This window comes from Dicentrarchus labrax, unplaced genomic scaffold, assembly GCF_905237075.1.
Source record: "Dicentrarchus labrax unplaced genomic scaffold, dlabrax2021, whole genome shotgun sequence".
NCBI lineage: Eukaryota > Metazoa > Chordata > Actinopteri > Moronidae > Dicentrarchus > Dicentrarchus labrax.
In genome coordinates, this window is record NW_026136714.1 from 23,084,415 (window position 1) to 23,099,635 (window position 15,221).

The window sequence follows — 15,221 nt, forward strand, 5'->3', positions numbered from 1 at the left end:
ATGTCCGTTGGTATACAATAACCACACCGAATTTGAGAGTGGTCGTCGACCCTTTATAAAAAACCTATCATACATTGTTTGACCGTGTGTGTACGCGTGTAGGTAAACAAAGCAACAATAAACCGCCAGATTGTAAATGAAGTTTGGTGTTGCACTCACACACTGCAGTGCAGCTTCCAGACCATTGAACAGCTATACACTTAAGTCCTCTTAAACTTCGGGACACTTTTTGATATTAAATTAATTTAATATACAGTTACATTGTTATAGCCTGAGAGCATTTGGGAGAGAAGTAGATTTTTATATATATATATATATATATATATATATATTCGCGGAAACTCCGGTTAAGATAAAAGAAGTGCAGAGTGACTGTGTCTTCCGACGACATGCAGCCTGATCAGGTCCGATCATTCTCTCATGAAGACGCTTGCAGGGTTTGCACACAGAGGCTCCACCTTTTCAAGCGGTTCAGTGACCTCAGCAGTGGGCTGGATTGGAAGGGTGGGATTTCTAGGCTTTCAGAGAGCTTGGTGTATTCCTGCCTCTCTGTCCTAGGATCTATGCGGCTTCAGCGATAGCAAACACGGACTGGTTGTACCTTTAATAGCCATAGAAAGGCCTATATACTGCATACCGGATCCCTTTTCTACATGCGACTCCAATCGGAATAAATAATTGAGGAATGTGGAAATTACAGAATGCCCAACAGCGCTGGAAAGAGATTTAAACCCACCAAATACATCCCAGTGTCCACTGCTGCCACACTCCTTGTGGGATCGACCACTTTATTTTTCGTTTTCACGTAAGTTTGCATCGCTTCTTGTTCTCAATCGTTGGACGCCGGGGTTTTCATACACTGTGTGCCTCCACATTGCACAGGCAGGAGTGGATTTGCAGCTCGAAGTTTGCATGTGTGGATTCAGTCACTTAGGTAGAATAAGTGTATCTATAAGAGTGTATCTATCCCAACGGGGGATCTCGCAGCGGTTTTGAAATGGGTTTGCAAAAAGCAGCCTTGTATGCTGCTTTCATGGGCAGCCTGAGACAGACCATTGAGCCATTATACCTGCAAGGCAAACTTCCTATAAGCCGGGCAAGTTCAACAGCGCTATGATCCTGCAGGAGAACACATCTTAGGCCGCAGATACTCACTTTCCATTGAAGAAATGCCGCAGGCAGTTAGTTGATACTATTAAAATGGTTGCGCTGGCCCAGCAGGCTGTTGTGTTTGACTCATGCACACTCAGTTGGGACAGTTACAGTGCCACACAACCTATCCAGAAGCATTAGAATCATTCTAGGCTTGAGGCTCGCAGAGTGAAGCCCCAGCTAGGTCTACAGAGCCACCATGTCTCACCTAATGTGTATGCAGTAATTTAGGTTTTCCCTTTGGAGGAAATGAGAATTATGGACAACCTGTGACCAAGGCCAGCAGGTCCTTGCACTCTCAGGAGCGGATATTAATTCAGTTCAAGTGAATTTCTGTGTTCTGACATGCAGGTGACAGTGCTTCATCCACAACAGCAATCAGGTTCATTACACAGTCACATAGCCAGCATCACAATCATGCCAAGGACTCCCCCCCCCCCACGTGGGACGGCTTTCATCCCAGGCCCCTCCATCTGATGAATTAGGAGCACTGTAGGAAGGGAGATAACAGCAGACACAGTGATGTCTCTGGTCTGAATCTTCATCGCCACATATTTTCATCTATTGTTAACACCCCCCCCAGGTGAATGGATTATCAGTGAAATCAACACGTCATCAAGGAACCCTCAGGGGGGTTGAAAATCATTTTTGAAAACCTCTGACCTGGACTGAGGACTGTAGGGATGAATCATCCAACCTTTACCCTGTGCAGTCATTTTGTCTGCCAAAGAATAATGTGATTGTTCACCCTCCAATGTGAAGGGTTTTACATTGTTTTAAAGACCTTGTGTCACTGTGGCTGATGGGAACATGTTGGATGTGTAGGCCATGTGTGTATTTGCTTTATAAGCTATTTCTATAATTATAAATACATTTTTACTTAATGTGTCTCCAGTTAATAGCTGTAGTGGATGTAGGGTTGTGTGTACCATTTAAATCATTTATTGCTTGTTGACACTAGATCTGTAATGGATGCAAAAGTGCGATTCAGTGTGTGTTCTTGACTTGTATGAACAAGATTTGTCCCACCCGGACAAATGCAGGAAGACATGGAAAATGCTTTAGCTGCACCCTGAGTGGTTTTGCACTGTCAGTCTCAGGTCAATGACTGAGTCTGAAGGAAACATATGGTGTTTGTGGGTTGTGTCGGCAGGTTGGATTGTAGCTTTAAAAATCCCCAGCACTCCTTGGTGCACTGTCTAGGGCTTTACATAAACAAATGGCCTGATTTACAAGTCTTGATTTAGAACAATACGCTATGATTTAATAAGAGATCTGCATTTCAGATATATTGTTCACTCATAGCAGTCAGAATCTTTGCTGCCTAGAGGTTTTTGAAAAATAATATTGGGGCCTCTTGTGTTGGGGTTCACTTCAATTCACACATTAAGGATCATCCCCCGGCAGATGGTTCAAGGGTAAGGATTAAGACTTTACTCTGTTGCTCCTTCATTTGCCAGTAAAAGGTCCAGGGGATTGAGTCACATATAATAGGACCCCCTGGGGAGCCGTGAACTAGGCCATGCCTCCTCATTCTCAAACACACATTGAGTCCATTATGTTGAACCCAGTCTAGCCTTGTCTTTGGCCTGAGTGCAAAGCTACACATTTACAGTGCAAGCCACAGGACAGTGGTATACCTTGATCTAAACTGTCTTAAGCAGAATTACATATAACAAGTGCAAAAGCAGGGACATTTTACATTTCTATGTCACCGACAGCCACAAACATAAGACAGGCAGGGGTTAAAACTACTAGACCCTCATATACACTCATGCCAGGCACACAAATCTTTTTATATTCCAAGGCCAGAGTGTGTTAAAGGTCTCACTGTTGCCAGCAGGCCACTTGGTGTCATATGGGCAATGGAGGATGAGATTTGGGGCCAGCACTGGCTCCCACACACACTGTCCATGGTGTGTTTCTGTGTTTGGCTTACTGACGCCTGACAGTTTGTGTTTCCCACAGAGATTGAATTAGAACACATTAGAACAGAATTATTTATATCTCCACCACAACTCATCACAAAAAATACAGATGATAAATTAAGCTTTTAGTCATGGATTAGCCAGCATAATATTATCCCAGCCTTATCTGGGTATATAGTGAGATTCTATTATGCAGTAGCTTAGACCCCTTGCTATGTCTAAATTTGTCCCAGCTCTGTTTGGCTGCAATGGAGAAGCTTTTTTACCTTTCAGTAATTCCTTAGAATGGCTTCATCACTGGCCTTGACCATATGCCAAATGAATAACTTGTTAAGGAAACAGAGCGGCAAGGCTGGCCGTTATCATTTGTTGCTAAGCCTAATAGTCCATACTTTAGAGCATGCATGGATAGATGTGTGGGAACTATCAATTGATCATCTGGACAAGACCTGCGTTCAGCAGTTTTTGCTGTGTGGATGTGAATTATGAGAGAGGTAGTCAGTGGTGGCAGTTGGAGCCAGCATATCACCAGGCTGAGAGCAGAGCTGCACAAGAGAGCAGGCCTGACAGGAATCTAATCTTCAGCTTCCACATCTGTTTCCTCCTTTTCACTGTATATCCATTGAATCAGGCTTCATTCAGCTCCTACTGCATGCATTGTTTTGCGTTTGTGCTCCACTCAAAGGTTCATGTAGAGATTTTTAAAGGTATTTCCGATTCTTGGTTGAGAGAGTTCAATATAGGAAAGAAGGATGACCGTTAATCATGATGTATTGTTAAAACAAGTGCTCCTATATTTAACCTCTTTGGTTCTACATGTTGGTACTATATGGTTTCCTTAAACGGTTCAGTGGTATACAGGGTTAATTATATAGAACCTCTGTTTTACTGTGAACTATATGGGAAACAAGTGGCCACATTTACACAGCACAGGATTTTTAAAATCTTTTCTCAGAAAAAGTCTTGTAGTATAGAAGTGTAGTATTCCTCTGTTAATCTAAAGGAATACAGAGACACTGATACAAAGAATGCATAATAAAACTGAGCCACTTAACTGTTTCAAAGAACATCATGTACAAATCTAATATTGAACCTTTTTGTGCCAAATATTTTTAACTGTACGATTATCCTATTTAGCCTAGCAACTTTACATTCAACATATGGGCAAGCCCAGAGGGGGTGTTGGTAATCTCACAGTCCACCCCCCCACCCCTCCCCTCCCCTGTGTACACCTCGGCTGTATGTAACATTGTGGTTTTCCCTGTCTTATTAATTGAAGGTCTAAAAGCATAATTGAATGTTTGTTCATTGATCCTAATCCGCATGCTGTGTGTGATGATGTATGTTGAGCTGCTGTCGTCTTTTTGTCAAGGGGCTTTTCGGTAAATAAGCTTGTAACCATTAACGCCTCACTGCTTGGTATTAGTGTCCATTAGAGCCGGTGTGCCTTCCTCCTGTGTGGCGTTAGTGGCTTGGAGGCGCCCCGTGTTTGACTGTAGTTAAATCAATTGTTGGTTAGAGTCGTCCTGTTTACGCTGGGTGCGCAAAGCCAGCCCATCTTGGCTGCCTGTTTTAAATATTGCTCATGTGACATTGGGACTGATTTGTGTTTAGTTTGTTTATTTAAATGTGTGATTGAGAATATATTGCCAAGTTTGAGACGTCACAGGGGCAGAGCATTTCTCGGAAGGAGGAAATTGCCAATTGACGTGTTATTAATACGCCGTTGTAGATCTGCCTGTGCTCATGAACAAGCATCTATCAAATCTAGAAACCAGAGGATCTCAACCTCCCTGGTGTGCTACTCATGCACAGCATACTGACAAATGAGCAGGGCCCTTTGACATGCTCACACAACTTTGACCTCCAATCAGCCTTTACAAAAATATTCCATGATTCCCACGAGAGCAGCAAATTTCAGCTCTTAAGGCAGGCTCATCAGTATTCAGTATAAATCTTCTTTTATTTATCGTCCACATGTCCTGCCATCATCTGAAAATCTGAAATATTATTATTTTGTCCTCACACACTGTCACAGCATTGGATTTCAGCCCTTCATCTGAGTTAGGTAAGGAGCTATCCTGCCCCCATGTCACACAGAGGATAAAAATGTGATTATCTTGACCAAAAGCAGCCGATAGACACACAAGCTCACCATGGCCAACATATTTCCTTGGCCTATTCATAAAATCTAAAAGTCTCGTGGTTTGTTCGAGATAACTGCTGTATTTTTTTTCTCACTGGGGCTAAAACCAGCAGCAGGTCGTGTGGTGTGACTAGCTTTGTCAGATGATTAGATAAAGGTGTAATTTCCTCTGCAGCTCCTCATCCATCAGCACCGTGGAGTGAGGGCCTGGAGACGAGTGCAGTGCAGGGTTGTGTCACCTCTGTTTTCAGAAGGTACTTAAGGTGACAGGCAATAATAACTGGAGGAGAGGGTCACATTTATAAATTTTCCTTTTTGTCTGTGTGGTGGTTTATGGTTAATTTGCATTCGTATTGTGGTTTATGGTTTACCACAAGGCATGTTTCCAACCCGATCAGCACACATTGTAGACCTATCCCCTGCAGCTTCACAGCCTTAAAGGATCTTTTTTTTTTTACTTTATTTTACTTCAACCTGGCGTATTACCTATACATTTGGTGTTTGTTGCTCTATGGGTCACGCTTACTTTGCAATCTCTACCTTTGTTGTAGAGATGTAGAGTGACAGACTTAATTTACTTTATTTTCTTTGGTATTTATACTGGCAAATAGTCTGTAGTCTGTGTTGTGTCCCATCCCCCAATGTCCTCATTTCATCAAGCAAAGAAGCAAAACTCCTTTGAAATTCTGTTTCTTTGATACCGTCATGTAGCTCCAATCTGAGGTACTTTCTATTTAAACCCACCAGTATTGTATTGTTTCCATTTCTAATGTAGAACATTACTACTCAGGAACTACACTACAGTTATGAGTATGAGATAGATTTCAGTGTAAAAGAATGAATGAATTTACCCATTAGTGTATTAGAATGTATGTATGTATGTACGTACAAGGGTTCCTTTTATAATCCAAGGCTTGACTCTCAAGGCATTGCCTTTACATAGTTACACAATTTACTACCTAATCAAAATGAATCCTTCCAGCATGGCTGTAGGGGCGGAAATGATGGTCTGTCGGTTGGTCGGTCGATCACTTTGGTCCAGCCTGAAATATCTCAACCACTATTGGATGGATTGCTGTAACATTTAGTACAGGCCTTCATGGTCCCTGTTGCACGACTGTGTCTAATTACAGCCTTATAGAGCCACTAGACTAGACTTGCTGTATGCTCGTCTTGTTTTTAGTTTTCAGAGGTTGATGTAATTGTCAAATGTTTGAGCATGCTCATGTTCAGCTTTTAACATTCAAAAATAAGATAAGTCATGTAGCTAGCCTCTGTGGTAGGATTAAAAAAACCATTTCTGGAATACCATTATTGTTTTATGGATTCAGAAAGTCATCCACATTCATCGCATTTATAGGCTAAAGAAAAAACTATTTTGGAATGATCATCTTGTAAATGTCAGCCGGAGTGAATTTAAGAGTTGTTACACATGCATTGACTTTGATCTGTTGTGTCATTGCTGTACGTCTTGTACAAAATTCAAAGATCATCTTGGATGGATTCTGTTGATGTTCTGAAAATGTCTCCTATCAAAGATCAAAGTCTTGTTTCAAACAGCGGAGCCAACAGGAGAACTAGCATGCGGGAGTTTGACATGTCTGAATGGGTTCCATGGCTCTTGCAGTATATTTTTATCTTGACAGCAATGATGTGATCAAATGGGAGTTTCAGACAAATTGATCTAACACAGTGTGGTTCTTAAGGGACCTCTGAATGGGACTGTTTTGGCTTGGAGCAAACCATTACCAAACAGCTAATACATCCAAGATACACACACACACACACACACACACACACACACACACACACACACACACACACACACACACACACACACACACACAAACCAGTCCTGTCCGCCATGGCGGGGAACTGCCATATATCTGTCGAGCCAAGGTATGTCCAGCTGTTGTGTCTCCTCAGAGTAAAGCAGAGAGAGTAGAGTTCTATAGAGTAGTGGCTCTAACTGGGGGGGTCAGGACTCCAACGAAGGTCCTTTTAAAGACTGCAGAAAAATAGTCTGTTTGTCTATTGTTGTTGTGTTGATGATAGAATTACCTGGGTGGACACTTTGTGTAGACCGCCATCTCTCCTGCCTGCAGCCCTAGACAGACCCAACCTGCAGTGCAGTCAGTGGCCAGTATACAAAGGCAAACTTACACTGAAGATAAAAGTAATTAACTGCCACCTCGTCTTCCTACATCAAGGTTCAAGTAGGGCCAAGGTTCAACAGGCTGCTTTCATGCAGTCAGAACAGTCTGTCTCCATCGGTATTGATGAGTGAGAGAGGCCCAGAGAATAAAAGGCCAGGTCTTCTAATCTCATTCTATCCCAGCCGTCCTGTCACTGCTTGACATCTAGGTTAAGATAATGCTGACAGATCCTCTTCCCTGGCTCTCTACTGTGCATCTGTGAGCTGGGCAACTGCCTACTGTACATGGCACACAAACACAAACTGGTGCCAACTTTAAATTGCATCAAGTTTCAAGTTGAGACAAGTTTTCTTAATTTAGTTCCCCTGTCATTTCCAACAAAATCAACATTCCTGTCACCTGCTTTACAAGATGAACACAGTTATTACATTGTAGATGGTTTGCTGTTCCATGTATTGATCATATTTGTAGTAAATAATAAGCTTGTCAAACTTAAGAGCAACAGTTTCCTCTATATACAATGTGTTCCCTGTTTCTTGGAAGGATTTAAATGGTTGCAACAGAGTGCCAATTTCCAGTAAAATTCCACTAATTTGCATAAGACCATATGTCTTTAACTGGGTGAGATCGATGTTTGCAGATTGCATGATCTAATTGTGCTTCATGTTCTTAGCATGATTTTCAAGCACATAATAGCGATCAGTGCTTTCTAAAATTAGTCCCTTCCTCTTTCTGCCCAGCTCTGAACTTGTATTTTGCTTGTGCACTCTTTTGTAATATGCATAAATTAAACCAATTTAACATGCCTTGAAGAAGGAAGGCTTGAAATGTGTTAAAGTTGTCCGAATGTGTCATCTGTGCTCTGGATCAATAGAGTTCATTTTGTTTCACTGCAGCTCGTGACTGTGTTCCTTTCTCTATTTCTATTTAAAGTCATTTTTGGTTTCTCTGAAGCAGTAACTTTCTGGAGCTCTGGCGCTTGCCAAAAAAGTAAATTGTGCCCTGTGATGCCATAGTTGAGCTAAATGGATCCATGTGGATTCAGTGCACAGCAGTGTGTGGGCGAAAAGTGCGGGAAAGTGCAGCGAGGTGCTCTCAGAGTTTGCTGTACTCCACCACCCTCCCACCAGCCGAATAAGCTGAGGCCGCCTGGAAAGTCTCCTCTTGGGGAACATGTGGGATTAATTTAGACCTCCAGCCTCTCCCTCCATGGGTGTCTCCACCCTGTTTCCCCTCATGTTGTTTTGCCAGAGGGAGACCATGACTGGTAATAAGTAGAAACAGAGCTCTGTGCCTTAACACCCTTGGCCGGAGTGGCTTTCTGAGAGATCAAGGAATCTGTAGCAAGCCGAGGCTTTCCGTGTTTACAAGAGTGAAGCAGTGTCCATCTCTGGGACACAGTGGAAGACAGGCAGATAGACTCTGTGATTAAAAGGGCCGGTCTTCCGCATCTTTGCCACTTTTTGAAGTAAGTGGTTTTAGTTCTGTGGAGATGAGTGGGCACAGCAAACAAAGCCACCACTTATTCATCTGCGTAGAAGAGAGTAACCACTTAGCTACTGTAGACCAAGATATCAACATTTTTGACTTATGTGACTACAGCATCCTTTAAATTATTCTGATGATCGTTTTAGTGGGAAAATGTAAAATTTTAATACATTTATAGGAAAAATTGACAAAATTCCAGTCTGTATGGTGCGTATTGATGTCAGCTGAAATGTCTTTTTGATACTACCACTTAAATCTTTCTTTAATCTTTCAATTCATTCAATTGATATTTTAATAACAATGTATCAAGTGAAAACAATGTCGCAAGAATGTGGAAGTGGTCACTCGTAGTGATGAACCTACAGAGAAATTATCACCTGAATCTGCAGCTCCCCTCCGCCCACAACTTGGTTTGGTTCACTAACTGCTCTCATAACATTGTTCTTTACCACAGCAGGCAGCCATAAAAAAACACTATATGCTACCCACAGACCCAGTTATTACCCTCAGGTGTTGGTAGAGACCAAACACACAGCTAAAAGGGGAGTGAATATTGGACTTATATTCACCAGGTGGTCAGAAACACGACTGGATGTGAAAATAAGAGTGGCGCAAAAATAAATTATTGCAGGTTTAAAGCTTCTGTGATAAATATGTTAACAATGGATCAGATAACAACATGTATGTGAAAGGGGTCGCTTGAAGCGATGAGCCCACATAGAATTCATTCACTCATTATTTCGGTTTTTACGGCCTGAAACTTTATTGTTTTGGTTCACTTTCACCAGTGTCATCAGTATCACTTCCAGACACAGCAGGAATAAAAGCTCTATAAAACTGCTGTAGCCTATCCTGCCTGCCTAACATTAAATGACTGACGGGCAAAGTTAGCTACTAGCTGGTGAATACAGTGAAGCGTTTAGATCTACAGAGTAGTAAATATTGGACTTACGTTCATTAGTTGGTCAGAAACAAGAATGAATGGTAATGTTTAATGCTCTGTGTCTGCCACTGTTTGCTCACATGTTTTGCCATAATATCAATGTAAAAAATCACTTAATGCTGGTTTAAGTAAAAATCAACTGCTGTCAATTGGATCATTTCTTGCCAAATATAACGTTATATTATTATAGATTCTAAAGCAAACATAACACTCCAGGCTAAGATTGTTCTTATATATCCGTCTGAAGTACTTGTGCGAGGTGACATTCTATTAATACAAGTGGTCTTCTTTGAAGCCATGGATCCAGAGGGCTCCAGCCAGGCTTGCCTCTGTTAGACTTTTGCCCAGTCCCTTTGTAGTTCACTGTGACAACTGAGACAACCTTATGCTGTCAGGCCTGTCACATGCTATTATTTCACACCTCTCTGGACAGTTTATGAATAGGCATCAGTTTTATATTCATATTTATTAGAGCTTGACCTGCCAAATGTCATGCACTTAAAGAAAGAAACCTCATATCTTGCTCATAAACCTATATACAAATATGTGTTGTCCTTAGAACCACCCCACGGTGGGGGTTTTTAGCTTTAACTTCTCAGAAGTTGTTTTCTTACAAAACCTTTTATATACATATATACAGTGATTCAGTGTGTTGTGCGTTAGCTGCTTTTTGCCTTACACCCAAGCTTCACCTTTTTAGCTTTCACCCACTCTCCATCATCCATTCTCGTATCTGAAATTGTAATCTACCTCTATCCACACATATGAAAAGGCAAATGCATCCCTGTGATTTATTTATATTTTGCTGGACTAAACAGATTTGTCTATTGAACCCTAGCCAATATGCTATGCTACTGCTATAATGCAGAGACAGACCATAAACCCCCCAAAAAGCTTCACCATGAACCAGGTCTATTTAAAAGAATGGCATCATGCTTGACAGTGAGGATATTTTAAAATGAGGTTAAATTCACAATGGACAAATGTATTCAGCCCTCAGGCCTTCACCATTCTCTACGGATTCCAGGTCCACTTCTACCTCATAGTGAATGTCTGAGTGTCATAAGAAAAGAAATCTCTGGCATAGTTTGAATCTTAAAGCTAGAAGAAGCTAAAAGAAGGATCTATTGGTTATTTATAGGGATGTTTTCATTAGCGTATAATCACCTATAAATAAGAATCGTTGTGGTTTTATTAATGTAGATTGAGCTGTGTATCTACAGAGGGAGCGGGTCCTCTTCTACAGAGTCCGCCGTGTTGTATTGCCATGTTTCTACAGTAGCCCAGAATGAACAAACCAAACTGTCAGTGGATAGGGCATTTCACCTTTTTTTTGTTGAATTGGCAGCCACTGTAGTTTCACCCACTTGCTTGGAAATGGAGGCGTGCAGAGTATTCAGTTGGTTACAATCTGCATCCTTACTGCTGTCACTAAATCCGACACACTGGTCCTTTCACTTTTGCACCAACAATTGTTTTGTTTAGCTATTGTTCAAGCCAGTGAAGAGACCCATTTATGCAGCTGTGCAATTTTTATTATACAATTGGACAGACAATATAAAAATGTGTAATGAATTAACACTCTTGGTAGTGTGGAAGGAAGTTGATGACCGCATCTGTGACAGACGCAGTGCTCTGAAGCTTCTGCTGGAGAGCACACCGCCAGCTTTAAGCTTTCTTTGGGGCAGTAGTAGCAGTTGGAGACACGATGGTCAGTGATGCACATACAGAACTACAGTACCTAATGCAATCGAAACAAAAACAAAGCTGTTCCCTGGCTCTATTAGTAATAATGTACACAGCCATTTTTCACATTTTAATGATATGGGTCTGTTAAGCACTTTAATTGGGTGGTCTGGATGTTTTTGTTAGGCAGTGTGCAGTGTGGTTCTGCAGCTCTCAATATGCTTTGGCCTCATCCTGCCTTATCTCTTCCAGGGTGAGGATGTTTTCTGTTTGTTTTGCCTCTTGTCTCAGGGGAATTTACCGTTCACTAAATCCTGTCCCCGAAAAACGATCGTCCATACCAAGCCACAGCAGGTCTGTTAAGCGTTACATTTCTCCATAAGGCGCAGCAGTGTGCACGGGGCTGTTGTAAGAGCAAAAGTGTGTATGGATTAAACAGTCATACTTTCACTTTATCACATTTATTTAGCTTATATCTAAAGTGACTTATGATAAGTGCAGACAACCATGTGGATACAATGCAAAGAATTGCAAGAATCATACAAGGACATCAACTTCATCAAATACATTGAACTGCTTCAAGTGCTACAAGAGCTTACGTAGACTACTGGCACTAAGCATTTCTGCACTGCAATACAAGAACAATGCTGATTCTTAATTTCCATGTCTTTCACATTATCAGTTGTAAAAAAAAATCTGCTTGGACAGTTATAGCTAGAACATAGACACCTGCTCTTGTATGCCTCTGAAATCAAGGACCTGTTGTTTGAGTGGTAAATCTGCCACCATAATTATTGTAAACTGCATATGTGCTGACACTGGAAAGCTTGGCAGACGTAGAAATGTAACTAATCGGGGCGGGGCTCAGTGAGCGGTTATTGGGCAGTCTGGATGTTTTTGTAAGGCAGTGTGCCATGTGGTTGTGCAGCCTTAAGTGCTTGAAGTCCTCTATTACTTGAAATCCCAGGGAAGGAGCTTCATCCTGCCTTATCTCCTCCTGAGGATGTTTTCTGTTTGTTTTGCCTCTTGTCTCGGGTGTATTGACTGAAATTGTCCATCCTGAGAGATGGGCTGGAACCAAGAGCCTGAGCTTTTTGGTAAAACAGTTAATGCAAGCTCAGACCTCACCAACTGACCATACTGCACAGAAATTTAGCTCTGGCCGAAGTGCAAATTATCAACAATGATAATGAGTGATGAACTAAACCAGAGCCCTTGGGAGTCCATGGTGTGAGTGCTTCACAGCAGTGCCACTTTACCCCAAATGTGCATCTTAGTTGGAGTTTTAATCCGACCGGCACACAGCAGTGATCTGGCTGCACTCAGTAGTTCTCCAGCCTAAAACCATTTGATCAGAAATGACATGAACAGCAGACTTTGTTATTTTCAAAGTCTGTTGCACAGCACCCTGCCCTCATTACTACTGCCACCATGTGCATTCTCAGCAGTGTGAATAATTGCTAAGGTCCTGATTAAACTGCTGGGGAACTATTAGCCACCCAGCCAAATCCAGCTGATCCCTCAAATTGTTTTAATAGAATTCCCTGTTAACATCGGGGCCACCCTACACCCTTAAAAGGTTTTAATTTCTAATAAGTCACATAAAATAATGGCTCCAAATAGCTGATCTTCAGTATTTAGTTGATCCCAGGGTTTGACAGGTCCATGGTTGGGGAGCACATCTCTCTACTGAGGGTGCCATCCTTTCCAGCTGCGTGTTGTTTGATCTACAATGTCTGTGAATGTGCTGCCAGACTGACCAAGTTTGGCCGTGTTGAAGTTCCAGTCAAATATTTACTCAGCTCAATATCTCAAGACCTCTCCTCTTCTCTCTCTGACAGATACACTACTTCAATTCCACTTTACCCACATAAGTTTAATAATGCTGCAGTTATAATGTACCTCCTTGCATTATTCCCATGAGCACGCTGGCTTTTACCATCACTGAATATCGGGGCCAGATAACCTGTGAATATCAATTAGTTTGTTTTATCGATCCTAATGCAAGGCCATAATGCAGCTCGGTACTCACAGCCATCCTTAATTCATTTCCTATTCTGATCCTGCACATCCTACTCTGCCATGTGTTTTGTGAGGATGGTGGCTACTGTCAGTTTGCATTTTTCCCCCAGCTGTACTCACCTCCATGGAAGTTTTAATCTGGCCATGGTTTAAATGAAGAGCAGCAGGCTGAAGTTAGGTTGGCTTGACAGTAACAAGTGCTGCACAAACACCTGTGATGAGTATATTCATGCCTGTCAATCCCAAAGCATGATGCCATGTTTGAGTCCCTGCTTTCAGTTTGTAAAAAGAGAAAATGTCTGAGGAGATGCACGTTTTCATCTTCTCACTGTGGCAGGTTAAAGCTCCCCCGATACGTGCCTGAGGGTTTAGCCTGCCCTGCGCAATATATCTTGCTTCATGTTAATGAAATCAGAGCTTATCTGCGACGAGCCCCGGCGTTCCTCGTTCCTAAGCATATTCCTGCCTGCACTAATGCGCTGGGTGCTGCAAATTGAGAAGTTCCCCCTGAGAATCTGTGCAGAATGTTATTAGTGAGTCTTAGGTCTTCCCTGGAGACCTCTGTCACGGTTTACTTTCAGAACAAAGTTTTATTTCCTGGTTTGTCAAGAATCTCTGGTTGTCAGATGTACTTTCTTGAAAAAGGAAAGTTTTAATGCCAATTTAATTTAGGTTTTTAAGTTTTTGGATTATCCCAGCATTACAGTATTACTGTTACACATTTCTGACATATTTCTTGCATATGTCTGTATTTCTAAACATTTTCTTAAATAAAAAGTAAAATCTTTTTTTCCAAGGTGATGGAGCTTACTGTGATGTTCACAATATGTGCAATAAACAACATATATTAATTGCACTGTGCAGGTCACAGTCGCCCTTGCTGCAGGAAATCTACACTGTTTTTAGTTGGGGTTAAATTGTCCTTGGTGTTTTTAGGGATCTTTTAGAAGCCTGAGTGTAGGAACTGGAGATAGATGACCCACCAGATAGCCACAACTCCAATCAACAACATTGTGACTTATTTGATTGAAAGCCCCAAATGAATAGATTTCCCAAAACCGAGGTGGAGGAGCAGGAATCGCAGAGAAACTGCTGAACAGTCGAAAAACTACACCTGGCTCAGGGAAGCACCAACTACATAAACAATTGGGGAGGATAGTGCAGAAGTAGCAACAGTACAGCTGTCTCAACCCCTGAGCTAAGTTAAGACTCAAAGGAGTCCGTACGCAAGTGTGGCTCAAATGTCAAGCTTCAGCCTGAACCCTAGAAAGACGTCCACTCAGCTCTGACAGTGACGGGCAAGGAGTTGGAGTTGTTGTGTCTGGAGTGGCTGACAAAAGGTCTGTCCCTCAGCACAGGGTGACAGGGAATGTGACAACAGCTGGCCATGAAGCGTGCTTTCATGTGGCATGGGTTGAGGTGCGGTGGCAGCTGGAACAGGAGAGTACTGATACAGATATGCAGAGCAGCAACTAAAGACAAGAAAATGGGAAAAACCAATCTGCATCCATGCATCAGCCTCCTGCTTCTACTGTAGATTTTTAGACCATCACTAGTATAAATCTGAGCATCTGTCTCACAATTTCAGGAGCCCGCCATGATGTTGATCATGTTGACTTTAACATATTTGTCTGTCGCCACTGTCTGCAGTCTGTAAAATCTTTGTAATGCATAATTTGTTATGGTAACAAGCAGAAAGA

At 41.9% G+C, this 15,221-nt stretch overlaps 1 protein-coding gene across 1 annotated transcript in view; it reads left to right on the plus strand.

The window, feature by feature from the left end:
* Positions 1–449: 449 nt before the first annotated feature.
* Positions 450–15,221, plus strand: part of zdhhc8b (zinc finger DHHC-type palmitoyltransferase 8b) — a 64,419-nt gene continuing 49,647 nt past the window's right edge. The window contains exon 1 of the mRNA XM_051423399.1: positions 450–805. Coding sequence (XP_051279359.1) covers positions 702–805 — 104 coding nt within the window. The 5' untranslated portion in view covers positions 450–701. The remainder of the gene's footprint in view (positions 806–15,221) is intronic.